The 27,715-nt window shown below is 49.8% G+C and overlaps 1 protein-coding gene across 1 annotated transcript; it reads left to right on the top strand.

Moving 5' to 3' along the window:
- Nucleotides 1-14,739: 14,739 nt before the first annotated feature.
- On the top strand, nt 14,740-15,951 carry LOC135896291 (uncharacterized). The gene has a single exon (XM_065424647.2). It carries the CDS (start codon nt 14,740-14,742, stop codon nt 15,949-15,951), a length of 1,212 nt encoding a protein of 403 aa, XP_065280719.1.
- Nucleotides 15,952-27,715: the final 11,764 nt, after the last annotated feature.

Below are 27,715 nucleotides of genomic sequence, written 5' to 3'. Positions count from 1 at the left end.
TGACAACCTCGCGAGGCACTTGTATAGATCTCGTCTTTGAGAATCAAGCATTGGTGTACCAAGTCGAACATATATCAGTCTATTTCTCCGACCACAAAGCTTCCTTCATGACTGTCAAGAACTGTTAGTGGAGTCTTTGTTAAAGGAATACGTGTGAAAAATAAAAAAAATTATGTGATAGCGCATACATGTGTTGCTCGATTTCTTTGCCTCAATCTATCGAAAAGGTGAAACAGCTTATTTGCTGCGCTCAAATTTCGCATTAGGAAGTAACGTAATCGTCGGTAATTTTTTTTCTTCAAATACGACCTCGTCATTACCTTGGAAAGATTCGGCTGTTACTTTTTGGATGTAATTTATTGCCGCTTCTCCTTCCAGTCTGCTTTCATCTTCGTCTAGGATATGTGGTTGCATTGTTGTTGACTTCCTGCCTAATAATTTTTTGTGGTTCCAAAATATTCTAGGTGCGGCCTTTTTTTTCTCACGTATTTCTGACAACAAACGTTCACTTTCACTTTTTAATTTTCCTTGCACCACTATTTGAACCATAGACTTTTTCTCCCAGTATATTTCCCATTTACTGGTCACTTCATTCTGCGGCAACTGCGCTTTTTTTGCCTGCCTGCGCTCTCGAGATGCTTTCTGTCGTTCGGCGATCTCCTTGTTCTCCTTGTTCCACCAGCTTTTCGGTTTCTTTTTTCGTTTCCAACGAACATGTTGTTTCTGTTTCCGTACTTCTGTCGTTATTACATTTAGGAGCTTACCATATTCCCACTCTTTACTTGGCCATTTGCCAACTTCTTTCTCAAATCTGGTGACTATAGTTGCTGTAATTAGACAGTAATCAATGGTCGATCGCCGGTTTCCCACTTCCCACGTGATCTACCCTTCACACTGAGGCCCTGTATTCACGATAATGAGCTTATGTTGCTCACAAAGGTCTAGCATTGATTGAGGGATGCGCGGAGGCGAGCGCCATCTGGTGGTATTGCAAGAAACCTAGCCATGCACGCGAACAGCAGCAGCAGCGCCCGGATAATCGGAGAAAGAGGCAAAGAAAGGTTCACTTTAACAGATTGGCTCCAATCTACACTGTGAAGGGTGTTGACGAGTGAAGCTGTGGTATCTCCTGATCCGATAACCAATGCGACGCAGCCTTGAACTGTGTTCTACTGACCCTGAGAACGACACAATTATTCATAGTGACGATGTTGTTCCTTTCTTCGCTCATCGTATTCGCGCTGCTCTTCAGGCGTCGTAACTGTGTGTGGCTTGCTTCGGCCACGGAGTGCTGCGTCCTGCCTAGCTTGAGCATGGCGCCATTGTTCATAGTGACGTTGCGGCTCCCGTTGCCGATCACAGTGTTCACGCTGCTCTTTAGTAGCGTGAACACGGTCTTGATGAGTATTTATTGGCATCCCCTTTGAAACCGAGCGGTGATAAGTAACCTAGCCTGCTTGAGTTACCCAGGTACGCTATACATGCTTTTCATTCTAATATTTTTATATATATGTCTTTATTCTTCTTTCGCTTCCTCAAAACTCCTCCGTCTGCACCGCTGCTTATGCCTGTAACACATCTGGCCGTATCACTCTTTTTCATGCATTTTTTCTCTGCCAGTTTATCCAAACGTCTTTTGATTATCTTGACTGTAGACCGATTGATGCTTCCGTTCAATTTAAATCCAAAGCGTTTCTGGAAATTTCACATTGCCAATAAGTCTCACTGGTAGAATCTCTTGACATTCCATTAGAATGTGATGAATGGTTTTAGAACTTTTACTGCACCATATACATGCCTAATCTACTTGCGCCTATTTGCTCCGGTTTGTTTTTGCCTTAGGCAACCAGCTCGAGGCTCAAATAGCAAGACACTTCGCTTCGTATTATCGTACAGATTTTCCCTTCTAATTTCTTTCTTCTCATCCTTGTAAATCTCCATGCTCTTTTTTTGTTTTCATCCATTGTATCCAATTCATTGTCTCAGTTTCAATCTCTTTCTGATGGCTCCTGGTTGCCTATTTACACTTTATCGACCTCTTGCTCCATTCTGTGCAACGATTTCAGGTACAGATACCTCCGCACTTTAGCCGCGGATGCGTGAAGGCGAGCACCATCTGGTGGCACTTCGAGAAACCTAGCGGCGCGCGCATCCCAGCTGTGATTTATTGAGTTTTTGGGTCGGAAGGCGAAGAAATCCCGGCATCCTGGTCATATACAGCTTCCCTGTAAAACTTATCGTCAGTCCGCGCGAGCTACCTTCTCGTTGTACCTTCAGCACTGCGATCAGAGGTTCTAAACGCCTTTCATAATGACCCAATGGCATGCCACCTCGGTTTCTACCGTACAGTCGCGAGGATTAAGGAGAAGTATTACTGGCGGCACTTGAACGCCGACGCCGCCCGTTACGTAAAGATTTGCAGAGAATGCCAGCGACGCAAGACACCGCTGACACGGCCAGTGGGATTGCTACAGCCGATCTAAACTCCTAGCCGACCATTTCAATAGATCGCGATAGACTGGTTGGGGTCCTTTTTGACGTCAACCTCCGGAAACAAGTGGACTGACTGCCTTACCCGCTGCGCGGAAACAAAAGCCCTGCCTAAAGGTAGTGCGGCAAAAGTAGCGAAATTCATAACTGAGAATATCCTGATCCTGCTGCGATGTCGTGCGCCACAAGCTTTCGTCATCGACTGAAGAACAGCTTCTACAGCTGAGCTACACTCAGGTCATCTTGCAATATAGGCAGACTAGACACCGGAAGGCAACCGCCTAACACCCGCAGACGAATGGTGCAACAGAACACCTGAACAAGAGACTCACCAACATGTTAGCAATGCACATCGACATCGAACACAAGATGTGGGATTCCGTCTTTCCGTAAGTGGCGTTTGCCACTCTAACACGGCTGTGCTAGAGACGTCCCAGATGGCGTGGTTCAAGCTGGTTTACGGAATGAACCCGACGACAAAGCTGGACGCCATGGTGGCACACGTCACCGACGAAGACAACCTCGACGTCGCCGTCAGTTGCCAGCGCACCAAAGAAGCCCGAAAACTTGCCTGCCTGCACACCAAGAACCACCAAAGGACGGACAGCCGACACTACAATCTTCGATGACGCTACGTGGAATCCTAGCGCGGCAACCTATTTCGGGTTTGGACTCCGACACGCCAGCGAGGACTAAGTGAAAAAAAAAATCTGAGGGCACCTAAGCACTTCTTCAGTTATGAACCTGAGTGCCCTTTCTGGTTATAAACTCCTCTCGAGGACCAGTGGAGCCTCGTGGAGCGGGCGCGGGTGGTAGCCCAGTCAAACGGAGTACCGGAATACGGACCCACCCGACCCTCTCCAATAATAACAATAGTATGATATATAATTTTTGCAAAAAATATTTAATTCATTCTTTCATTCCCCGCGGGCAAGCCAGCAGGTTGAGACTAAGTCCCTTGATAATTTGAAAGTACCGCCACTCCTCGAACCCTGCCGCCGCCGCGCGACCTCCTCGCTTTCCCCTCGCCCCTTGCGCGTGCCCTCCGCGGGAACCAGTTTTCCGCCCGTTGCACCGCAGGTCAATTGGTCTCCTTGCCGTTGCCATTAGATACGCTCGGGTCTTGCGTTTTTCTTGTGTTTTTCTCTTTCGCTGGCGCCATTTTTCTCCTTAGCTCTGCTAGCTCGGCGCAGCGAACGTTGCACGCTGGGTTTCCTGCGGTGTTGTGCTAGCGCTGTGCCGTGCTGTATCGCAAATAAGTGCAGCACGAAGCCTGAAGATGGTTGTGCAGTTTTTATGATACCGCAACCAAAGGATGACGGCTTGTACAGGAAGCAGTGGCGGCGCAACATTGGCCGAAATAACTTTGGTCCGACAAAGAACAGTGCTTGCGAAGCAAGACGCTTTTCTTATTGTTCGTGTCATAGTGCCCCTTAATGTGGCATTTTTAATGCTGAAGCATTTTTGACGAGCACCCCAATCCGTCACGCGAAAAGTGTAATGCTTTGTATTCGCACCAAAATGCGGAGTTTGCGAAGTTACATTTAGTCGTTATCATAGTGTAAATCAAGATTATTAGAAGCTTCACAGGCAATAAGAAGCATTCGAAACGAAAAAAAAATTGATTAGAGAGAATTCTCATAGGGATATATAGTACTCCACAAAAATTGCAAGGGAAGCCTATAATAGGGCTGGGCCAACTTGAAATTTAGGGGTGAACACACTAAAATTTGGGGCTCAGCCAATATGAATTTGGGGGTGGGCCAAGTTGAAGTTTGGGCGTAGGCGAACTTGAATTTGGGGATGTGCTAATCGATGTAAAAATTTTGGGGGTGGGCCAACCTAACTTTGGAGGTGACCCAACATAAATGTTACCAACCCTTTCCCTACGGGAAAACAGGGGTAAGCGAAGCTTGTCCTACGTGCACCTGACCTTCAGGACGGTTAAGTAACCCACACTAACGGTGCCGGATTGCTTCGGCCTCCCGATGCTTCAGCTTGGGATCTTCTCGTTGAAGTCAGATTGCCTGGGCTCGGGCTGCTCTAAAGACGGGTTGATAGTCCGACGTTATCGGCGCGCGGCGAGCGTCGTTAGGCACCGGGCGCATTGGAGCGCATTGACCGCGTCCGGTTATGTTGACGACACCACTGCGTCGAACCATCGGTCGAACTATCGACGCTGTTCTGGCCAGCGTGACCTAACGCGTACGCGTGTTCACGGTTTCTGCCCCGTACGTGAGTACTGGTAAGACACAGCTGTTATACAAGAGAAAAGTGTATAACAGCTGTGTCTTACCAGTACTCACGTACGGGGAAAAAACCTGCAGGTTTACGAAATGGGTTCTACTTAAGTTGAGGACGTGTCGGACTATATTTAGGCTGTAACGGCTGGATCGGCGCGCCTACGGCGAACCTTTTCACGGGCGAGTTGTCGCCGTTGGTTGTCGAACGCTGCCAGTTCCTCAGGAGAACGAGTGGAGCGTCTGCATAATTTTTAGGCGTGGAATGCTTTTAGCTCCTTTTGTCAGCGACTTTGGAGTCACCTTGAGCCAAAAGCGGAAGCCGTTATCCGGGCACTCAAACGAGAACGTCCAAGCAAGTTGTAAGAACAAAGCGTGATCATCTGGGCAAGAAGTCAAAACTTTAGAAAATGCTGTCTCTGGCCCTCAAACATGGTACGGTACCGCATTACACAGACTAGTTACTGCCAAAACAGGTTACAAAAAATATCGTCACGGGGATGCTTCCGAGTTCTTCTATTCTTTGTTCACAGTATCACTCAAGTTGTAACTTCTACTAAGCTGAAGCTTTATTGATCATTTCCAATAGCGACTTTCAAAAGGCAGATATAGGCACTCTACACTCCCCTGTCATCTTGTGGCACTGAGCGCTGAACGCCAGTGGTCCGCGAGTTCCGATGCGCAGGTTTTGGGTTTCCTCGAGAGATGGCGCCACGCTGCGTAACGCTTCTTTCAGCGCCCCTACCCATCGCGGCAGATTAAGGGCTATGATGTGGCGCTGCAAAGCATGAAGTCGCGGGATCAAATCCCGGCCACGGCGCTCACATTTTGATGGGAGAGAAATGCAAAAATGGCCATGTCTCGTGCATTGGGTGCACGTTAAAGGTCCCCTGGTGGTCAAAATTATTCCAGAGTCCCCTACTACGACGTGCCTCATAATGAAATCATGGCTTTGGAACGTAAAACCCCAGAATACGATTAATTCATAGACAGAGACAACCTTTACTGCCCGAAGTCTTCGGCCGTCTGTGGCTGCTTCTGGGTCGCTGTTCCTCAGGCTCAGGCCTCAGGCTGGCTGCGCGTGGTATGGGCGCATGAGCCAGGCGCAGATGGTGATGATGGCGGCACAGCGGCGTAGCCATGTGGCCGGTGTCTTCCCACGGCCCCCCTCTCCTGCTGAGCACGGATCCGTGTCGACGTCGAGGAGGTCCTCCAGGGGAGCTTTTGGCGTAGGTGGAACAAGAACTTCCGTAACCGGCGGATGCGCCTGGTGGGCAGCAAAAGCCTCCTCCCGAAGAAGGTCCTTGTTGACCGTGAACGTAGCCGCGTTGGGTACCTCGATGGTGACATTTCTCTCCCCGTCGAACAGCAGGAACTCTTTCGACGTGCTGATACCAGCGCCACCGAGTCCAGTAAGGTCTCACATGTTTTGCTATGGTGCCACCATCGCTTCAGGCCATATCTCTTTCGCGATTCATTTTCCTTCCTTGCAAATCACGGAGACGCGGTTTTGGGAGCAACACTATGCCTGGCCACCAATTGCAAATGTAACCTGAGAGGCAGCCAGTGCGTGGAGGGTGATAAATACTGGGACATTGCCATCGCACTGTCCCCAGCCATGAACTTTCATGGCGGGCCCGGATAGAGAACTCGGTTTTCTTGGCCCCACTAGCGACTCTCCGCGTGGGCGGAGGCTCTGCACCACCAGGGATGCCTGCCACAACTTCCCCCGACCACCACCCCAGTCCACTCCCTCAGACGAAATCCTCTGAACACCGGAAACGGTTACGGTCTGCGGTAGTAAGGAGCTTCCTAACACTGCCCAAGGTCGAAACCACTGATGGTGAGCAAACTGACCTTTCTGTTTTCTGCATAGAGCGCACTAGCTCTGCCAGATCTTGTCCTGTACCATATATCAAGGTACATGTTTTAGAGACGGAGATATCGGCGCTTCTGCGTACTGATGGCAGTGGCTCTCTCGTTGGAGGTGATATCTTTCACTTGCGCCAGACGCGTAAAGTGGAACTCGTACATCGGTATATGCGCTTGAGATCTGCTAACGAAGCATCAATAACAGCACGAGCTGCGGTGTGTCTCCATCTCTCTCTCATGAGAAAGACATGTCGACAGTGTTCTATTTATTGCCCAGGGTTGGCAGTACCCACGCTACTATGCCGGGACTTCATTGCCCGTGAAATCAAATTGTTGGACTTGGAAAACGTGGCTTCTGAGTTACTTGCACTGGTGATTTCTGTCACTTTGCTCCGGCTTATCTTTCTGTGCACAGCGTTCATTACTAGTCCACATTCCTGTGCTTTGGCGCCTCAGATATTGCAAACTGTCGAGAAATGCACTTTTGAGGATGCGCAGAAACGACAGCTCAGCCATTGGCGGCAATGTTCACGGAAAAGCCTGGCTACACTCCTGTACTACGTCACCGCATCGATACAGGAAACGCAGAACCTTGGAGCTGCAACCCAAGGCCACTGAGCGTGTACAAAAGGGTGCTTCTGGATGTTGCCCTGCAGGAGATGATGGACACCGATGAAGTGAGACCACCACAAAGCCTTTGCGCTTCTCCTATCATTTTAGTGCCTAAAATATGCATATCTCGCTTATGCGTAGCTTAAGCGATGCCACATTTCGCGATGCTTATCCCTTTCCCTCATTTGAGTCAATTCTATGAATTCTGGGTAGTGCAAGGGTGTTCGCGACACTCGATTGCTCTCTGGGTATTGTGCAAATTGAAATGGAACTCACTGACATCCCCAAAACAGCATTCACTTGCTATAAAGGCCTCTTCAAATTAGTCCGCGTGCTATTTGGCTTCAGAAACTGGCCTATAGTTCTTTCCAACGCCTGATGGATATTTTTCTCGATGACGTGCAATACAAATTCGCAATGGCACATATCAAGGGCCACTTCTACGCTTGGGTAGAATTCATAGCAGGTTTCTTTTCCATTGCCGCCAACCATAATATTGTCTGAGCCTCTAGACATTGCGTTTGACATGCTGCTTAGTATACCGGTCATATATTTGCTGGTGAGCTTCCTAGTTCTTTTCCTCCATTGTGAGTCAATTTATTTTTTGTACAAATCTCTGAACACTCTAGCAGCCCATTTAATTTCCTGCAGAGTCCTCAGTTATTTCTCAAAATAAATTTCCAATATCAAAATCATTCACCTCCACGGATGCGCGAAGGCGAACGTCATCTGGTGGGGCTGCAATGAACGCAGAAGTGGAAGAAATGTAGCTGTCGAGGCTAGCGAGACACAAGAGCGGCTATCGTGGAACGTTTTCACGGCTTCAAGGACAACATGAGCAGCGATCACTGATACCGATGAGCGGCACGACGGCACCAAGAGCTGTTGCTCAACTGCCACCGTGGCGAAGGGGCAAGGCTGCGACCGGGATGTGCAAGTGCGGCAAGGGCCGCCATTACCGCAGTATGGCTTCGGAACCGACGAGCCTGTGAGCCCGGCTGGAGCCACCAGGGTCTCCTACATTAGACCACCAACGCTTGCCTTGGATCCGACAAGCAAAGCTGAGAGCATGTCGGATGAAGCAAGCTGTGCTAAAAATATCAGAGTTGAAGACCGGCAACATGAATGAGAAAACATCGACCTACTCCCTCAGCAAAGAGATTAAATGTGATGAGGGGGCAGATTCTTTCACTTTTGTGACATATAAAAAAAAGAATGTTCTAGTGTAGTCTTGTGGTATTTAGGCCAATTGAAGAAATGAAAACGTTATGGACAGTAAACCCACGTCTTGTAGCCTCAGAAATCGTTGCGCTAGCAAAAGAGAAAGTACGTTCTTTCCGAGTGAACAAAGACGGAAGTTTCTCAGTCATTGTGAATTTACTCGCCTCAGCCAAGAGTTTGTTGTGATGTGTGCAGATGGCTGGCTTACTAGTGAAGCCCTTCATTTCGGAGTGATACATATGAAGTGCTGGCAAAATTAGAAACGTTCCTTTAGAATACATATAACAATTAACATAATAATCAAGAGAAGCAGGAGTGACATTTTCATATAAACATATCTTGTCTTTTTCTATCTTAACAATGTCAATTTTGCGACGAAATTGAAACTGTTTGAGCAGACGAAGAGGAAACGAAAAGTTGTATATAATATGTAGACACAGCAGGTAATAGTATACGAGTAGCGGTGCCGAAAAACGCACCAGACCGACAGAGTGACTGGTGCCGACTGTCTCTCTGTAACAATGGGCCGATTCTGCCAAATCCCTTTGGCAGGAGCGAGGCGAGGCTGCTGCTGACGTCAACCGCACCGCTTTCCTCTTACGTCGCGGGAACAGTTCAAGCTAAATACCACCGGACTCCCTGGCAAGGGGTACATCAGTTCTTTGGAATTCGGGAGGCTGTCAGTGGATTCGTCGTGGTGCTATCTGCTCCCAAACTGCTCATTCCGACCACGGAAAGGGTTCGGCAGTGTCCTGGAAACTTTGCATGCTGCAAGGAGGAGAACCACTTCAGATGAACGAGAGGGGGAGGGGGAGCATCGTTGCCTCGATCTCTTTCGATTGCACGCCGTGTCACCCAATACCACCCCGCCGCCAGTCAACGTATCTAGAAGTTGAGCTGTCCGACGCAGCTCGGACGATTGAATGCGCTAGTTTAGAGAAGTCATTGATTAATCGGAGGGATAGGCTTTGCCACTTTTTCCGTCGATGGTCCTCGCTGCTGTTCGCCCCTGAGAAGGTCCACCAGAATGACTGAGAATCAACAACGCTAGAGCGCTCCAGCCAAAGCAAGTACCCTCCGAATGCGCTTCAAACTGCTAGACCAATATCAATAAACAAAGCACTTTCTGAAATCTGACTACCCTAAACGAAGCAAACAAAATAAGGTTACCCAACAACACGAGACATGGATCCGAGAGAAAATTTGAGATATTGACTTTTCCTTAATTCTCAAAACGTGACAGAGTTAATCAGATCAGAATTGTCTCGTAAACAATCCTTGAATGTTCTCCGCGCATGTTGGTAAAGACCAAGGTAGCCGAAGATCATTTCATCTTGTCCCCTAAAGCCATGACGAAAAGGTTGAGCGCTGCTAATCTGTGCGCTTGAGCGCCGCTTCGCGATAGTATGGAATAAAATTTGACTACTGTAACCGCCAACGTAAATAACCGCCCGCTTAGTGCCATATGAATGCACTCGGCAAAACGAGTACCACATTTTTAAAGCCCCGAAGTCGTCCTACGAAACTAGGAGAAAATTACTCAAACTCACGGAAAAGACTTAAAAACAAAGGTGAATTTCGGCGCGACTTGCGAAGCTTGCGGTCTCGGCACACGTACTCCCAGGTACGCTGCCTTCTCGTCGCAACGGTATCGCTTCGGGCAGTGAAACAAATCTAAGCTTGTGGCTTGTGGTCGTCGCTACATGTCTCTGCTTCTGACAGAATACGACTGCATCTGACGCCACCTGCGCTAGCCGGCTCACCCTGAAGTCTTTCTTCAACTTGCCGGATTTTATAGCTGCCATCAAAATCAAATGATACACTGTCGACCACTCTTTACAAACCAGCCTCTCTAGACGGCGAAACAACATTGTGTTCGCTCTCGTCACATGGCGTGTGGACCAATGCATTTCCTACGCATCCCGAGCTAGTAGTCAATAAGCGGTCCGTCCTCGACAAGCTCGGCGTTGTCGCTTTCATCTTGGCCTGCGAAATCGGCCTGAGTAATAGCTCCAAATGCCTCAATAGAGCCCTCCTAGTCCTGTCGTAATCCCGCGCTTCTACATTGGACAATCGTTCAAGAACATTCGCCGCTTCACACAGGAGCAACGTGACCAAATTCTTGGACCAGAGGTCCCGGCTGACTCGAACTTTTTCACGCACTCTTTCAAAATAAGCCAGAAATATAGCAATATCTTTGCCTGTACTGAATGTGTGCAGATAGCCTCGGGCTCGCTGCCATTTAAGCGCTTGAATTTTGCGATCAAGCTCCTTCATTCTAAAAGCGTGCAGTCTCGCTGCCTCTCATACGCGCCTGTCAGCTTCAAGCTCGCGTCTGTCATTTTCTGCTGTTAGCTGTCGCTCTGCAGTCATTTCCCAAGCCACGTCAGCTTTCTCGACCGTCACGTCCTCTGCCTGCATCACGCCGAGAATCGCTTTCCTTGTTCTTGCGGAGCCGGCGGAAATGCCCGAATGTGGCCCTGAACTTGAAGTTCATCCATTGCGATCTCGCTGCTCGTGTTGCTTGCCCACTGAATTTATCCTTACTTGAAAATAAAACCACTGTTTAAAGAATGTAAAAATTCATAATCCACCAAGAAACAACGGACGGACGGAAAAAACTTTAATGGAAAAAGGACCTGCGAGGTTGCCAGCCCGGGCTCAGGCCACCCGGGCATTGTGTGCGGTGAGGCATAGCCTTTCCACCACTGCCCGGGCCCACTGGATAGCCCATAATTGGTCGTGTAGTTCTTAGCTAGTCAGAGCGCTTAGCCATCGCTCCTCGAGAAGGTCCGGTTCTATCTTGTCCTCTACGTATACTGAACCGATCTGTGTGCACTTCCACAAGATGTGTGCCATGTCTGCGTGTTCGTGTTTGCAGAGCTTGCAGCTTGCGTCTGGATATTGTGTTGAATTTATTCTGTGTTCGTGTTTGCAGAGCTTGCAGCTTGCGTCTGGATATTGTGTTGAATTTATTCTGTTTAAGTGTACTGGGTTTCGGAACGTTCTGGTTTGCAATCTTCTCCATTCTGTTTCTTGAGACCTGTCGAGTTGTTTGTGGGGTTGTGGGTATGCTTCTCTTTGTTTCGTGTAGTGTGTCAGTATGTCGTGGTACGTGACCAGTCTGACGCTGTCGTCTTTTATCGCCTCTTCGTCGTCGTCGCCTCCTCCGTCTTCTCCATCGCCTCCGCCGCAGTCCTTCCCCCTTCCCCGGGGGTTGCGGGGTGTTGGGCCGTCACTGTCCGTGCCGCGGTGGGTTAGTGTTCGCGCGACTCGGTGGGCCTTCTGGTTGAGGTTGGGAGGGGCATTCATGGTAACTTCTCCCATATGTGCCGGGATCCATTTGAGGTATTTGGGTGTAATTGTGCCGTTCTTAAAGTCTTCTGCTCTGTGGTTCAGGATTTTGGCCGCCTCGGTGGAGACCCAGCCCTTTGTGAAATTCCTAATAGCCGTCTTCGAGTCGCTGATTATTGTTCGGTATTGTTGCCGACCACTAATTATAGCCAATGCGATTGCCGTTTCTTTCCCAGCAAGAAATCAAGGCGGTCCTGCAGACCATCAAGACCAAGTCGGCTCCTGGCCCCGACAAAGTGACCAACAAGATGCTCCGGAACCTGGACGACCAGGCAACGAGCCGCTTGACAGACTACATCAACGAGTGCTGGCAGAATGGCGGGATACCCGACGAATGGAAGAGGTCCGACGTGATCCTCATCCCGAAGCCGGGTAAACCCTTAGAAATACAGAACATGCGGCCGATCTCTCTCACTTCCTGCGTCGGTAAAGTGATGGAGCACGCTTGCCTGAGTAGAGTTAACGGCTACCTGGAGTCAAACGACCTGTACCACAGCAACACGATTGGCTTCAGAAGAGGGCTCTCTACACAAGACGCAATGATACAACTAAAGGAGCAAGTCATAGATACCACGGGGCGGGGCTTGAGAGCAATACTTGGACTTGATCTAAAGAAGGCCTTCGACAGGGTCAAGCACACGGCCATACTCGACAGAATCGTGCAACTCGGCCTGGGCGAACGAACGTATAATTTTATCCGAAATTTCCTTACGGGAAGAACAGCCAGAATCAGACTGGACGAGGAGGAGAGTATCCAGGTGGACATGGGCAGCGCTGGCACGCCGCAAGGGTCCGTCGTGTCACCGATGCTCTTCAACCTCGTCATGATCGGACTATCGGAAAAACTGGACCGAATAGAAGGCATTAATCACACCGTTTATGCAGACGACATTACGATTTGGACCACGAAAGACGCAAGCGAGCGTGATATGGAGAACAGACTTCAAGGGGCGGTGGAGGCAATCGAAAATCATCTAGAGGGCACCGTACTTGAATGCTCACCGGAAAAATCGGAACTGCTGCTCTACCGCCCCAGGAGGTCCGGCAAACCGTCCAGAGACATAGCGGAACTACACAAAAGGGGAATCAGAATAACCACGAGGAAAGGCACGGAGATACCCATGGTCCAAAAGATTAGAGTCCTAGGTCTGTGGATCGAAGCCAGGGGAACAAACACGGAAACTATAACACGCCTGGAAAAGAAAGTCATGGCGGCCATTCGGCTAATACAGAGAGTCTCCAACAACAGGAGGGGCATTAAGGAAAGAAACGTCGTACGGCTCGTTCAGGCCTTCGCGATCAGCCACGTCGCGTACGTGGCGGCATTCGTCCACTGGAACAAGGCCGAGAAAGACAGGATCGACGCGCTCATTATAAAAGCGTACAGAACAGCACTGGGTCTCCCCCAATACACAAGAAACGAAAGGTTACTACAACTCGGGGTGCATAACACGCTGGAGGAGATCGCAGAAGCACAAAGAATAGCGCAACTCGAAAGACTTTCCGGAACCAAGGCGGGCAGAGAAATCATGGAAAAGATCGGCATAAACTACCACGGAATGAACGGCCACAAGATGCAGATTCACCCAAAAAACAAAGCACTCTCCTAACATCAGCCTGTGCTTGAGAAATCTGGCGATATAAAAACAAACGTTAAGCACTCACTCAGCCAAAGTGATTGACGCTGGTCGGTCTCGTAGCTACCATCCAGCGGTGTAGCGGGCGTCTCCGGGCCTCCTATCTCGTAGCTTGCCACCCGCCGTTGAGACACTAGTACGCCAATCCCATAGCTGCCATCCGCTATTGTGACGGGGGCTCGAGGTCGAGAGACGGACTCTTAGAGCAGACGAAGCGGAGACGAAAGGCTTTATACGATATGTGCACATAGCAGGCAACCGTATACAAGTACTGGTGCCGAAGAGCGCACCTGACTCATGTGGCCACTTGCTGTGATTCACTTTCAAACAATCAATGGTCCGGTTCTGCCTTAAATCCCTTTGGTAGGAACGAGATGAGGCGCGTGGGGATGTCAACCGCGCCACCTTCCTTTTTCATCGCGGGAGAAGTTCAAGCTGAATACCACAGTACTCCATGGCAAGGGGCCAGCAATCTACCCCGGTTGCTTAGTGGCTATGGTGTTGGGCTGCTGAGCACGATGTCGCGGGATCGAATCGCGGCCGCGGCGGTGGCATTTCGACGGGGGCGAAATGCTAAAAAAGCTTTGTACTTAGATTAAGGGGCACGTAAAAGAATCCCAAGTGGTACAAATTTCTCACTACAGTCCCCCACTACAGCATGCCTCACAATCAAAGTGTTTTTTTGCGCGTAAACCCCCATAATTTTATTTCGCAATGGGGTCAGCACTTCGGTGCAATACTGAAGGCTGTCAGTGGATTCGTCGTGGGGCTCCGTACCCCCGAACTCCTCAGTTCGGCCCACGTAAAGGGTGCGGCAGTTTCCTGGAACTTTTCAGGATGTCACAAGGGCAACCATTTCAGAAGAATGATGGGGGGAGGGGGAGCACCTGTTTCCTCGATGATAGGCACTCAGTGTGCCACAACACTTGTCGGCCTCACTCCTCTCTTAGGGGGATGACGTTGGAACTTCCTCTGTATGCGTCAGCTATGCCTAGCATTGATTGTTTTCGTACTGTTGCGTTTCACACGATCTATACAGCGGCAGATGCACCAAAAATGCGCAATGTGATAGAAATCTTCATGGCTTGGCTCCCACCGAATAAATTTAATAAATTATTGTTGTTTCGTTTCTTTCTATTCTCTATTTAGCTGTGGTAGCTTTTTGTTCTTTTTGAACAAAACACAATTTGCATGATTAACGTCTGATGGTTAGGAACACTCGTAATGCTCCGTGTTAAATGTGCATTCATGCAATGCATTTTTGCCTGAACCACTCCATTGTTGGCCAATACCTAGTGGGTAGGTGCCACAGCATGAGGTCATCATTGTCATCAACAGCAGCAGCAACCAAGAATTGCACGTGTCGTCGTGGGGCTGAATTCCGGCCGTCGTGGGTCCTTCCCGAAGGTGTCAGTGTGCAGAACCCAGCTGCGATGTCCACGAGGTGGTCACGTATTAAAGCTAAACCGAACGCGGTGCGTAGACGTGAAACAACCATCACGCAGCTGCAGCGAGAAACACCACCGTGCGTATCGGTTGTCGACGACGTTGAAGCGATTGCCGACACTACTGATGGACTAGAAGCGAATGCCGCCGAGCTGCCAGGCGTCCATAGCGTCGCGGACACTCCCGATACCGAGGAACATCACCAAGCCGCACCACACGCGCAGACAACGAGCTACGCCAAGATCGCCACCGGTGCTGCCGACAAAACATTTGCATTCAGGAAGTTCGATGGAGATCAGGCACCCAAGAGGCCAGATGGCGTGGCAAGCGGGCTTGCTGTGGAAGCGGAGCTCGGGTTCTCTGGCAATGCGCCGTCATACCTGCAGTTGCCAGCCCTTTGCAACCGAGAACCCAATTGTGTCCTTGAACTGTGCCAACGGGAAGAACTGGAATTTAGTCCCGCCAAGAAAAGTTACTACGAACCGCGAGTAGGAAAGACTTACAAGATCATGGAAGAATATATTTACTACAACCCAAACGGGCAACTCATGTCGTGCAACGAGATGCCTTCGCAACATGTTGAAATGATGTCGACAGCTCCGAATTGGGACGCTCTAGGAAACCAGACACGTGAGTCGACATCGGAAGGGGAACCGGAGCCGGCGGAGGCAAGAGTTACTGTCGGCGTCGACGGCGAAATTGCTCTCGAAACGTCGGCCTTGCTGAGGCAGCAGGATCCTTGTACCACCTCCAGTGTCGTATTCTACGAGACAAGTGTTCCTGAGGCGACTTATTCGTCATTCCGAAAAAGATCTTCCAGTAAGCGCTGCTGGACCGCGGAAGAAACTGCGCGTTTCTACCATGCGCTCAGAATATTCGGCACCGATTTTGACCTAATGACAACTGCTTTCCCAAATCGGACGCACAAAAACCTCAAGAACAAGTTCAAGCGAGAACAGCGTGATAACCGAGAGCTTGTACAGAAGTTAATCAATGACCCAACGAAATTCAACCAAGTGGCTTTCGTGGACGCGTTCAGTGAGCCAAATGAACCGGAGCCGAATCCGCGACATGTTTAGGACTGCTCACAAAAAGCTTCCTTTTTCTGCAAGGAATCTCCGTAAAATTCCTTGCTTAGAGGCAGCATCTGAAAGAAGCCCTTAGGGGCCTTTTGTGTGGCGAAGACCACGATGGTCGTAGACGTCGATGTAGAGGGAGCGTGGTATGATTCTAGGTCCGTAAACTTTTTTCTGAAGCGATAAGTATGCTGACGAGTAACACGTACAATATGCAAGAGCACCATGTCAACATGACTGTGCCCAGGTCAGAATGACTTAACTTGCTTGACTTATTGTGCACTCTTAAGCAAGAATTTTGTTCGATTCATAACTCAAGAGTACGTTATTAAGTACCTCGACTACTAAATCTACGGCAAACCAATAACGTTGTTACGTTTTCTCTTGACCTTCGAGTATTTTTGATTGGAAATAGAAGCTGGATATGCCTGTGCCAAAATATTATAGGACTAAATAATGATTACAAAATATAGACTTAAAACTTTTAGGCATATCATACTTGCGTGTGCTGCTGATTACGCCGTGAGCTATCCTCACTAAGAAGTCAAAAAAAGAAGGATATTAGGACTGCACAGACCGGATACGGGTCTTCTCCTCCTCTACTTACCAAACAGGCCATGATTATTAAGGCCATGCCGAAGTAAGCTAAAGTTACTTCCGCATGACAAAGGTGGCCGTTATAAGTACTTTCCATCTTCACGACGTCGCCGTAAGAACTCCCATAATGATTATGCCATTGTGCTAAGGATACAAGCTATGCTAATGTGCCGAAAAGTTTGCACATAAAGCAAAGTGTGTGAACATAAGAGCGCAATAATTCACGGCGTAACTATTGCAATTTTATTTCTTCTATCGGTTGGAGTAAACATTCACAGGTACGTGCGAGCGATTTTCTTTCGAAAACAAACTGAAAAGGGCAAACAACTGGGCGCTTCTGATCCGAGCTGTGTTAGTTTGGCGCTCTGAGGTGGTTGAAAATGGAGTCTCTAGAATCTGTCGCATTCGTATTTGCCGCACTTTCAACATTGACGAGCGCTGATCACGTTGCTTGTTGCCGCCATAGGGCTTACGAGCGCCGACCGGCAGAAGCAGTATGGCATGTGTAAAGGCGCGCTTCCTGTATTCGTTGTTTGTTGTCGATCGACTGCTGGCTGCAACCCCCTGCGCTATGACCACCCTGTATTTGCGTGCGGCTGCATCAACGAGGTGTAGACGGGAACATATTTTTAAAGAGAAGGTTTCTTTGCTGCTTCTCCCAACTTCCCGGGCGCTGCTGGCATGCTTGCCGTGCGTGCCGCTTACTTCTTCCCGCACCACTGGATGGCGTTCGCCTCCTCGCATCTCTCCTCGAAAGGGGGAGGGTTTGGTTTGTTGTGGCGTCACGGGCTTCAGGGACAACGCCTAGATGGGGAGGTGCTTGGCGTGATCACCGCAGTGTGTTGACTACCTATCAGTGCAAGGTCCCAATGAAGAAAATTTGCAGCGTAGGGTGTGTGCCCGCAACGACGCACAAAGGCTGTGCGGCGGTAAGGAGGTCCTCATTATGGGTGACTTTAAGGGGCATCTCAGTGAACTGACTGGCCGTACCGATGCAAACGGTTAACTCTTTTTCAGTTAGCGGATGATTTAGACCTTGTGATTGCGAATATTGAACCACACTGCCAAGGCCAGTTCACGTGGTGTGCTCGTGGCAGTAGCACAACCGTCGAATATGCCATTCTCTCACCCCGCCTTGGTATCTGTCTGCATAGATGCATGGTAGACGAGAAAGGCGCGTATAGCCTCAGTAGCGACCACAATTGCCTAATGCTCAACTTTATAGTCACTCAGGCTGACGTGGCCCTAACAGCAAAATACTGCAGAAATCCCGCCTATACTTCCCAAGCCGGGCCATCGAGGCGATCGCCACGAATTTTGAGGCCAGTGAAAAGCAGGCCACAAGCTATGAGGAATATGTGTTTGCCGTACCGTCGTTTATGCAGGGCTATAGGGTTCGCGACACACGGTCAACACGTGCAACGACAAATCCATGGTGGGGTGGTGAGATTAAGGAGACATGGCAGGCAAGACGTAAAGATAATCGGGAGCACCGCAAAGCCGTCAAAACGATGGATACAAATTCTTGTACAGTAGCGTTGGTGCAATATGTAGATCTCAAACAAAAGGTGCAAGCGTTGGAGCAGTCCAAGGTCGCTCGACTCAACCTGCACCCCATGTAGGCTTTACGAGAGGAGGACAAGCTGACAATCCATAAGTTTTGGCGATATGAGAGATCCCTCGACAGAAGAGAAGAGGTGTCGCATATACAGCTCCAGAATGCAGTAACTGGCCAGCCAATCACAGATCCGAAGGGGCACCTGACTCAGCACGTGGCCCTTTTGTGTGGCGCCCTTGGTGTACAGAGCGTTGAAGATAGGGACTGCGGGAACTCGCTGCCTACAGCCCCTCCACTCACTAGCAGTTGGTAGACAGGGATATGCTGGGAGCTCAGCAAGCGAATAGTGGCTCGTGGTTTTGCGCATCTTAGCGCACGCACAGCTGCTGGACCAGGCGGTGTTCCAGCACGTTTATTGAAGAGCCTGGGGCCTGATTCATGGGAACAACTTGCCAGTCACCTGAATGGCATCACTGGAGGTGCACAGATCTCAGTGGACTGGTGGCAGGGTCGGATAACGTTTTCCCCAAACAAGGAGGCAAGGCATAGTTTTTCCAAAGCTACCGACCGATCATGGTCACAATTGTTCTTTACCGGTTGTCCGCCCGAGTACTGAATGAGTGGATCAGTACCTGAGCAGAAGCTAAGTATGTGCTGACAGAATTACAGAAGGGCTTTCGTCCAGGTCACCGACTGGAGGGTAATATCTTTATCCTCACTCATTGCACAGAAATTGCTAGGTATGAGGGATGGTCTCTGCTATGCGTCTTCCTTGATGCCGAGAAGGCATACAAGAAGGTACCACAGGCACCTCTGTTTGACTGCCTTACCACTTTGGGTCTGTGGGAAGCGCTGTTGTGAGTCGTCTGACGTTTGTATTTGGGGAACAGGGTCACGGCACACTTTGGAGCTGTTGCGTCCGAGCCTGTCACAGTGGTCAGGGGTATTCCCGAAGGTTTCCCGCTGTCGCGACTGCTGTACATCATGTCTCCAGCATTGAGAGAAAGCTTTTGAACTCGGGCCTCGGCTCACACCTTCGGTACACCACCACGGGGATAGACGAGAAAAACAAATCGCCCGCCTTGCCTTTTACGGATGACCTAGTGCAGATGGTAGAATGTGAACGGGACATTCAAGCCTTGCTAGATATCTGCCAGTCACATATCTCTGGTCTAGGGCTTCACATCAGCGCCGAAAAGACTGCGGTGGTACAATTTGCGGGTGACTGGACAGGTGACATCTCGGTGGCCTTGGATGGAGAGTGGCTGATCCGCCAGTCTGTGTACAACTATCTTGGTGTGTAGCTGTCCGCGGCAGCAGATACATGCGACATCCACCACAAAAAAACTTCGCCTCACTGGACTCAGGGACCAGTGTATATTGCGTCGCCGGTGTTTGTGGGGCGGTTTTCGGTAGGCCATGGTGCGAGAGTTATGGAAAGTCGTGCAAGTACCCAGCCTGTCATTTGCCAACGCTGTTGTTTGTCTTTCCGCCAGCGCCCGTGGATGGCTTGAGCGGCGGCAAGGGGAGGTGGGACGTGTTGCACTCGGCTGTCATGAAGCAGTGCAGCGAACAGGGGGTGGTACAGGGGGAACGAAGCAGCGCAAGGGATCAGGGGGTGGTCGAGCTTTGATGTGCAGGAGGCGGCCGGTAAGCTCGATGGGCCGGATGTCATATCGTGCGTTCAGATATCTGACGGTCACATGCCTTCGTACGGCGTGGGTGAGGCGTGTCTACCGATTGGAGAAGCTATTTGGTTTTTTCAAGGAACCGCTGAATGCGGAAGGGGGACAGGCTTACGCACACGAGGTGCGCCGACGACTGTCTGAAGAGGAGGGACGCAGGTGGCGACAACGACAAGATGACAAGTCAACACTCGCCCTATACCGTCAACAGAAACGCAACATTGGCGCCGTGAACTTGTGCAACAGCTTGGGAAACGCGATGCTGTTCGACGCGCGGGAGCCCTTCGAACACTTGTGCGCGTGAATATGTATGACACTGCTGCGACCACTGCGTTATGCCGCGCATGCAGAAGTGCAGACGAAACGATTGAACACGTGGTGTTGAACTGCAACCAACTAGCCGGCCCCGTAATGACGAGCGCCAGCCACGATGTTCTATTGCGTTTCGCGGACACGAATGGGGCAGTCGACACCAGTGCTCCAATGCTGGCCAAGCGGCGCCTTGAGTGTTGGAGAAGAGCTACGTTCAAGTGTTTACACTTGTGTGCACCACTGTGGACCTTTGTTTCCCTCCCCCCTGTACTAGTGGGTGAGTGAGTGAAGTAACTTTATTTTGGTCCAGAGAAGACGCAGGGGAGGCCCCGCGCCACCCGGCTAGTCCCACGTAGGGACCGCCAAGCCGAGCTTGACGGCCCGGTCGCGGGCACTCTGGACGGCCAGGGTTTGGTCGCTGAGTTCGGGGCTGCCCAAGAGCGCAGCCCACCTATCCTCGCTGAAGGAGGAGCCGATGGCTTCACACCCCCACAACACATGGTCCAATGTTGCCCTTAGTCCACAGGCAGGGCAGTCCGCACTGGGGTATCTTTCGGGGTATATGGCATGAAAAACCGCGAGGTTAGGGTACGCACGGGCTTGTAAAAGTCGAAGGGTAACCGCCCGCGCCCTACATAAGGCGGGGTGCGGGAGGGGGAAGACCCGTTTTGACATATAGTAGTGCGTGGTGATCTCGTTAAACGTAAGCAAGGGTTCACCGCGGGGCTGAGGGACTGCTGAGGCGGCGCGGTCAGTGAGTCCTCGCGCGGCCTCGTGTGCGCCCTCGTTAGGGTTAGAGGGAGAACCCTCAATCAACCCCAAGTGAGCGGGAAACCAAAATAGAGAATGCGGAGAGAAACTTTTGGCGCTTTGGAGAATGCGGAGGGCCTGCGGGGAGACCATACCGGTTTGGTAGGCCTTAATGGCTGCCTTGGAATCACTATATATTGCCTCTCTGCGACCATCGAGCACAGCCAGCGCGATTGCAACCTGTTCGGCTACCACGGGCCTTGAAGTGCGTACCGTAGCGCAGCAAGTGAGCCTTGAATTGGAGTCTACGATGGAGACGGCGAATGCCTCTTGTTGGACATATGCCGCGGCATCCACGAAGCTTGCCTCAATGTTGTTATTGCGGACATGCTCGAGTAGAGCTCTACCCCTGGCCCGACGTCTGCCGACGTTGTTTGCGGGGTGCATATTGCGAGGCAGGGGCGCGATGTGCAGTTGAGACCTGATGTCGCTGGGAATCCGCATGGCGTCAGGGCACTGGTCGACAGGATTGAGGCCCATCTCGTCGAGTATCTTGCGGCCCGTCGGGGTGCCGGATAGCCTGAGCAGCTGTGAGTGCTCTTGTGCCTCGGTAAACTCTTCGAGCGTGTTGATGATGATGATGATGTCCTGGATGAGTTTGGCGCTTACCCACTCGCGGGGATTGGCCAAGAGTCGGGCCAATCCCCGCGAGGACATCATCATCATCATCAACACGCTCGAAGAGTTGTGGACTAGTGGGTTGTGTAGTTGTGCGCACCGCTGTGGTTCTTCGTTTTCCTCCTACCTTATTTGCGGGTCGTGTATGTTTACTATCCTGTTTATTTAGGTTTTGTTTTTTGTTTCGTTTTCTTTTTGCTTTCCTTTCTTTTTCGTGGCTAGGGCGTGCAATTGACATACCTGCCCGTTGCAAAGGGTGAAGCCGCATTACATCATCATCTTCATCATCATCATACCGGCCAGCATCGCCGCGGCAGCCTGACATAGTTTCTGCGTATAGCATGTGCTAAGCTTGCTTTCTGTGCGACAGAAATGCAGCTGCCCGGCTGTGGAGGTCGCGTGCTGGGCTTTGATAGTGTAAACATTACAATCGCCCACAGTCCGCAGACAGCGTTTGTAGCTAGAGTCTCAACAGCAGGCTAGCCACGTATGCAGAAGGAGCACGTAAACACACGCCAGCAAAATGGCTCAAAGGCGTGAACTCAGCGTCGAGGACGCCTAGGCACGAAAGAAGCGTCGCGCGGAACAGGAATGCCTTCGCTACGCAGTGAAACATTGTACAGACCGTGAATGTATGTATACAATGTATGCAATGTACACGTACAATTATAATAATTAATTGAATTACCTACGGCCTCATATTTCAATTCAAGTTTAACACTTGTGCCACGATGCGATGTGCCACTTATGCAATGATAACGCTCAACCCTCTGAGACATTATGAACAAAGGCGCACAATAACGCCTCAACATAATAGGTCTCCTCGCGTGTTCTGTGGAGTACTCCGACAAACAGCAGTAGTGCACGCAAGGTAACGTGGAACATCAACTGACCACAATCGAATTGAGTTAAACGCTCAGGAAATTACACATTCGCCGCCAACATCACTAGTAATTATAGTAAATCAAAGGAAACAGCATACAAAGCTTCGCTTGCATCGATTACCAAGGTGCGTGGGATCCGTCGACTCTTCTTTTTCATGCCACGAGGAAAAGATGACCGTGCAAGGCGTGCTCTATGGCTGCGTAGTATTGAACGACGGAATGACTTAATACCTTCTTGAAATATCACGTAGGTCGATATGAGCTCTTTCTTGCCGTATCCAGGTGACACGCTTCCCACCTGGTTCCACTGAAAAAAAAAAATGCGCCGTTGTTCTTGCTGGACTTTTCCCGGCAGCATCGGGAGCCAACTATTCGCCGCAAAATACGGGCGTTCGTAGTTTAATTCCGCAGTACTGCAATAATGTGCCGTCACATTTACAGCAATTGCCTGCAAAATATACACATGTCTGTAATTTAATGCTACGGCACTATAATGACACACCGTCATATTTAGTGGTGGTGGTGATAAACTTTATTGAAAGATGGAGGTGGACGGGGGGAGGTGGCTGAGCGATCGGGCTCAATAAAGGTCCTAGGCCTGCTTCGCCTTCTCCGCCCAGTCCACCAGTACAGGCTGTCGGTCGATGTCCCCGGCGCTGAGCCAAGTGGTCCAGCCAGTCTCGCTGCTGACCGGGGCATGAGAAAACGGGAGCGAGGTGCACTCCCACATTATGTGTGTGTCTCCCTCTTTGTGAACGGAGCCTACATAGGTCTCGTTCCTTGTCCCCTGTGATGTTGTTAATGTACTATGAGTGTGGGTATGCGTTCGTTTAGAGTCGCCTGAACGCGACCACTTGTTTTATTGAGTTTCCTTGTCGTGGGTGCGAGCGTGCGACGCCTAAAGCGATGCCTACGGGCTCGATGCCTACGGGCTCGTCAAGCGATCACGCCGTCCACATCCGCGGACCAGGCTCGGCGCGCGAGATCTTAAGCCAAACTGTGAGCCGACGCGTTGGCGGGCACAGCGGCGTGAGCGGCCGTCCACACGAGGGCTTTCCAGCCGCTTAGGAGGCGCCGCGTGAGGACATGGTACGCCTTTTGGGAAATTCTACCACTGACGAAATTGCCGATGACCTGCTTGCTATCGCTAATGGCGGTAGTCGCTGCCAAAGGCATTGCGATGGAAATCGTGATTTCCTCAGCTTCCACTACTCGGCGAGCCGGGATTGTTCTGCCTTCTATGAATCCTCCATTGTGATCCGTTAACACCGCGGCCATGAGGTCGCTGCGAGGGTGTCTCGCCGCGTCCTTGTAAACCAATCCAGATTGTGAGCCGTACCATCACCAAATGGCTTCGCTATGGGCCTGCCGGCGGCCCTGCTTGAACTCGGGGTCCATGTTGCGGGATATTTGGACGAATCTTCAGTAAAAAATACAGGTATGCATTTTCTTTCCATAGCACCACAATAACAGGCCGTCATACTTACAGAAAACGCCCGTAAAGAATAATGGCTTCCATATTTTCATTGCGTGGTGCCACAATGACATGCCTTCATATTTACAATTTTAGTAGTGTTTCTGCAAATTCCCGTACTGACCTGTTGGATAAAAAGGAGCCTGCTGCATTTATTATTCGTAATTATTTGAATATTCCCTTTGCTTGAAAAGTATGCTTTATTACCCTTGCTGCACAGTATTCCTGTTTGACCAGGTACTTCACACATTACTAGTTAAACATTTCTTCTCAAGATAAAAAATGAAAACATCCTTAAGAGGGTGGCTGGCATTAAAACCAAAGCAGCAGTTGATGCCAGCATGAATGTAGATGAGCTTCTATCTGACGTATACAGGAAGTCAGTATAACTCAAGAAAAAAAAATCGAAAGCATTCTAAGCAAATAAACGAGGCAAAGCGATAGAAAAAAATTAACAAGATCAATTGTATAGTGTTAGGTTACAGTGCACCAATAACTACCGACATCTCTGATTGGCAAACTATTTCGTAGTATGCATTCAGAACAACGTGTAATGTGCCCAGCAATAAGCAGGAACCCATTCCTTAGCCTACAGCTCTTTCTTGGCAGTAATTTTACATATTTAGCACCATAACATCTGCATAAGAAAAGTCGACGGCAAGCCTGGTGCGTATGCCTTACATACTAACTGCAATGAAAGCTTGAACAAGCAGCTTATTACGGAATACTGGCGAGTGGCGCATGCAGCAGCAAAAATGCTGCCTACATAAACTGCTAGGTGAAGGTAGAAAGTAACTGGTTTATTGGACAAAACAGCTTCCTGGTATTGTTGAACAAAAAGTGTATTTGAGGATTCAGTTTCATATTGGTGAAGTACACGCAAGAGAGTGCGCGGATGCTCGATCTGTGGAGTAGAAAATGAACACAGAGTATACGTTGTCGAGCATGAAAGTTTTTGCGCAGTGTGGCTTTCACTAAACCCCTACTCACTTTAATTTTTAAGGTCGAATAATGGTGTGGCACGTAAAGAAACATACAATACCACAGCGTTCCAGTCGGCTTGTGGGATCTCATGTTCAATGTTAAGCAGCTCTTTGCGACATGGTGGTTTTGCCGGTAATCTTTTCCCCGACCTGAGTTGATCCAGAGAAACGATCAGAAAGGCAGTAAACCAAATAGTAATGAAACTTCAGAGCAAGCCCGATGAAAGAAAATAATACGCGTGAAAGGCAGCACGGTTCATTGCTATAAGACAGACAGCTTATACTGTGGAGAAAGCACTGACCTCTGCACTCGCGATGACTACAGTTACGCTGAAATCTTGGTTAAGCTGCAGTGGGGGCCCAGTGTATTTCCCATTGGTACGGCGAAGTTGTGATGCGCGGACAAATTTAGGAGTTTATTGCTTTCAGGCGCAAGAATGTTCAATGGCATATGCATTTTATCGTTATTCCGCCTAATTCGATCATACACGGTGAAGTCAAAAATGGCATTAATTAAAGGGAAGCTGAAAGCTTTTCCATAAAAAATGAGTGAAGAGCAGTACGCCATGGTTTTCAACCCTCTGAATTCGAATATAGCATCGAAATTGAGCGAAAGAAAGCGCAAACATATTTTATTTCGATGAAAAGTGCAGCAGCAGACACGCCCAGCTCGCGCGCCTCGTTTCCGCCTGTGATTGGTCGGGCGCCTCGTGACGTCAACAATGGTGCTCGTCCGGACCGACTGCTGCCGCTACACACGAAGCACGGTGCAAAGTAGTTTGGTGGTGTCGTGCTGAGACGGCCATGAAAATTTTCGAGAGCTTGCATTTCTCTGAGGAGTTCGGCGTTAAGTCCAAACTCTACGAGAGCAATGTTGCGCGCGACGGTGACGGGCAACGGCTTCGAGCGACAAAACGGGCCGTCGCTTGAACAAATCGCTCGGTGTTGTCGCTCGATCGCTCGTTTCTAGAAATCTAGAACTCGTCGCTCATCGCCCGGAAATGTTATGAGCGACTAGCCAATTGTGCGAAGCCAAAACTTGATATACATAACTCAAATACTACTGTTTGTCGCACGGAACGAGCAAACTATTGAATTTTACACGTGCAAGAATAAGAACCTAGTGCAACACCTTCAGAAATATTTGGTGCTCCTTCTTCAGTAAAATACATCAACTGAAATTGATAAAGCATGCGTCACGCTAGTTTCGGCGCGTATATTGCTGCCGTCATACCGGGAAGTCGTCGCTCAAAGCCGTCGCTCGCGTGGAGTTCGGCTTGCAGACGATGAGTGAACGCGACAGCCATCAACTCGCTTGTAGCGCTGTCGCTGTCGCATGCAAGACCACTTGTAAGGGGTTTATACTTGTACATACTACACCTACGTACATACTTGTACATACTACATGTCCGAGCCGATTGCGAAGAGCCGGCCTCTCTAAGAAGCAAAAAATGCTGGTGCAAGCACTGCTTTCCACGCGAACGAAGGCGAAGTGTTAGCATCTCCTTGTGTTGGAAATGTTCTTTGGCGAGTATGTTTTTCCTAAGCTGCATTCAGCGTTCCAGTGAGTACGTTTCCGGGCAAACAACTGTAGTGTTATGTTCCTGCATGCCTCCTCGTAGAACGTAAGCAGTGATGCGACCTTCAGCATTTGTGCGCTGCCCCAAAGCTGTCGGCAATCTACACAGAAGGTTTAAACGCGGGAAAAGTTTACCGGCTGTTGTAGCACGTGTGGTATAGAACCTTCATCAGCGCGCCATTCGCAGGCTACTCGTAACCGACGAATTCCGTCGGCTACGCGAGATGGTCGGTTTCTTATGTGTGCGAGAGAAGGGGGAGCGCAGCGTCTTGGCGTGAGCAGGCTTCCCAACACATGCAAACTTTACGCTTGCGCTGCGTTATGGTAGCTGCATGCAGGCTGTTTCACAACACACGTGCGAATAGAAAATTCGCGGCGCTTAGCGATGAAACCTGCGTCAAGGGTGGGCGATAAACATGCACCTTCCGTTCAGCATGCTGACTGCTTTTTTTTTTTAGTGGAACCCAAAGCACGCATTATTGATAAACTCCGGTAGTAATCGTCACGGAAGTGGTTAGAGCACAACACTGCTGTTCTTGAGCGCTTGAAGTTGTTTCGCTTCACAGCAGCCTCCCACTTAGCTGAAAGCTTCTTGTCTTGCAGGAACTAATAGAACATCGGAACATCGTCGCGGCCGCTGGTGTTCGTGCAAGCGTAGGCTGCACAGAACGCCGGCATGATCGGCCTACAAGCTCAATTGATGCTGCGCACGTCAACTACCACTCCTATATACACACAAATAAAGGAATGTAGGGTCGAGCAAAGTAGATTAGGACGGCACGCACGCAGAAATAAGCACGGTTAGGCACGGTCGCGGAGACTGCAAAGGAGCGGAGCACCAGTGTCGACGTCACTAAGCCGCGGTTTCCGGTCTCCACTCGCATCGTCAGCGTCAGCAGCAGCGCGCGGCGCTCGACGGGGGGTGGCGCTACAGCGCAATTTTAACCGACGATTGCGCCGCTCCTAAGTGAAAAATCCCCCCCGAAATTTTACCTTCATGGTTTATAAGGTTCCCGCATCCGTATATGAGCGTCTTATTGAATTCGACAGACTCTTCAGCTTCCCTTTAACTTGCTTTGTGTGAATATGAAAAAAAAATAGGACACGTCAGTGCAACGTAAGCCACGATTTCGCAAGATCAGGAATCAGAAGTCGAATATGTTGTTGCAGACCTGCTCTCATTACCGATCTGACGAGCATATCCCACAAGTGTGTCTGCCTAAAACTGCGAATATCTCATTGTGTTGCTCCGCGTGACATGAAGGAC

The sequence above is a fragment of the Dermacentor albipictus genome, chromosome 3, assembly GCF_038994185.2.
Source record: "Dermacentor albipictus isolate Rhodes 1998 colony chromosome 3, USDA_Dalb.pri_finalv2, whole genome shotgun sequence".
NCBI lineage: Eukaryota > Metazoa > Arthropoda > Arachnida > Ixodida > Ixodidae > Dermacentor > Dermacentor albipictus.
Note: the sequence above shows the minus strand (reverse complement) of the source record. Positions and strands in the feature narration are given on the sequence as shown.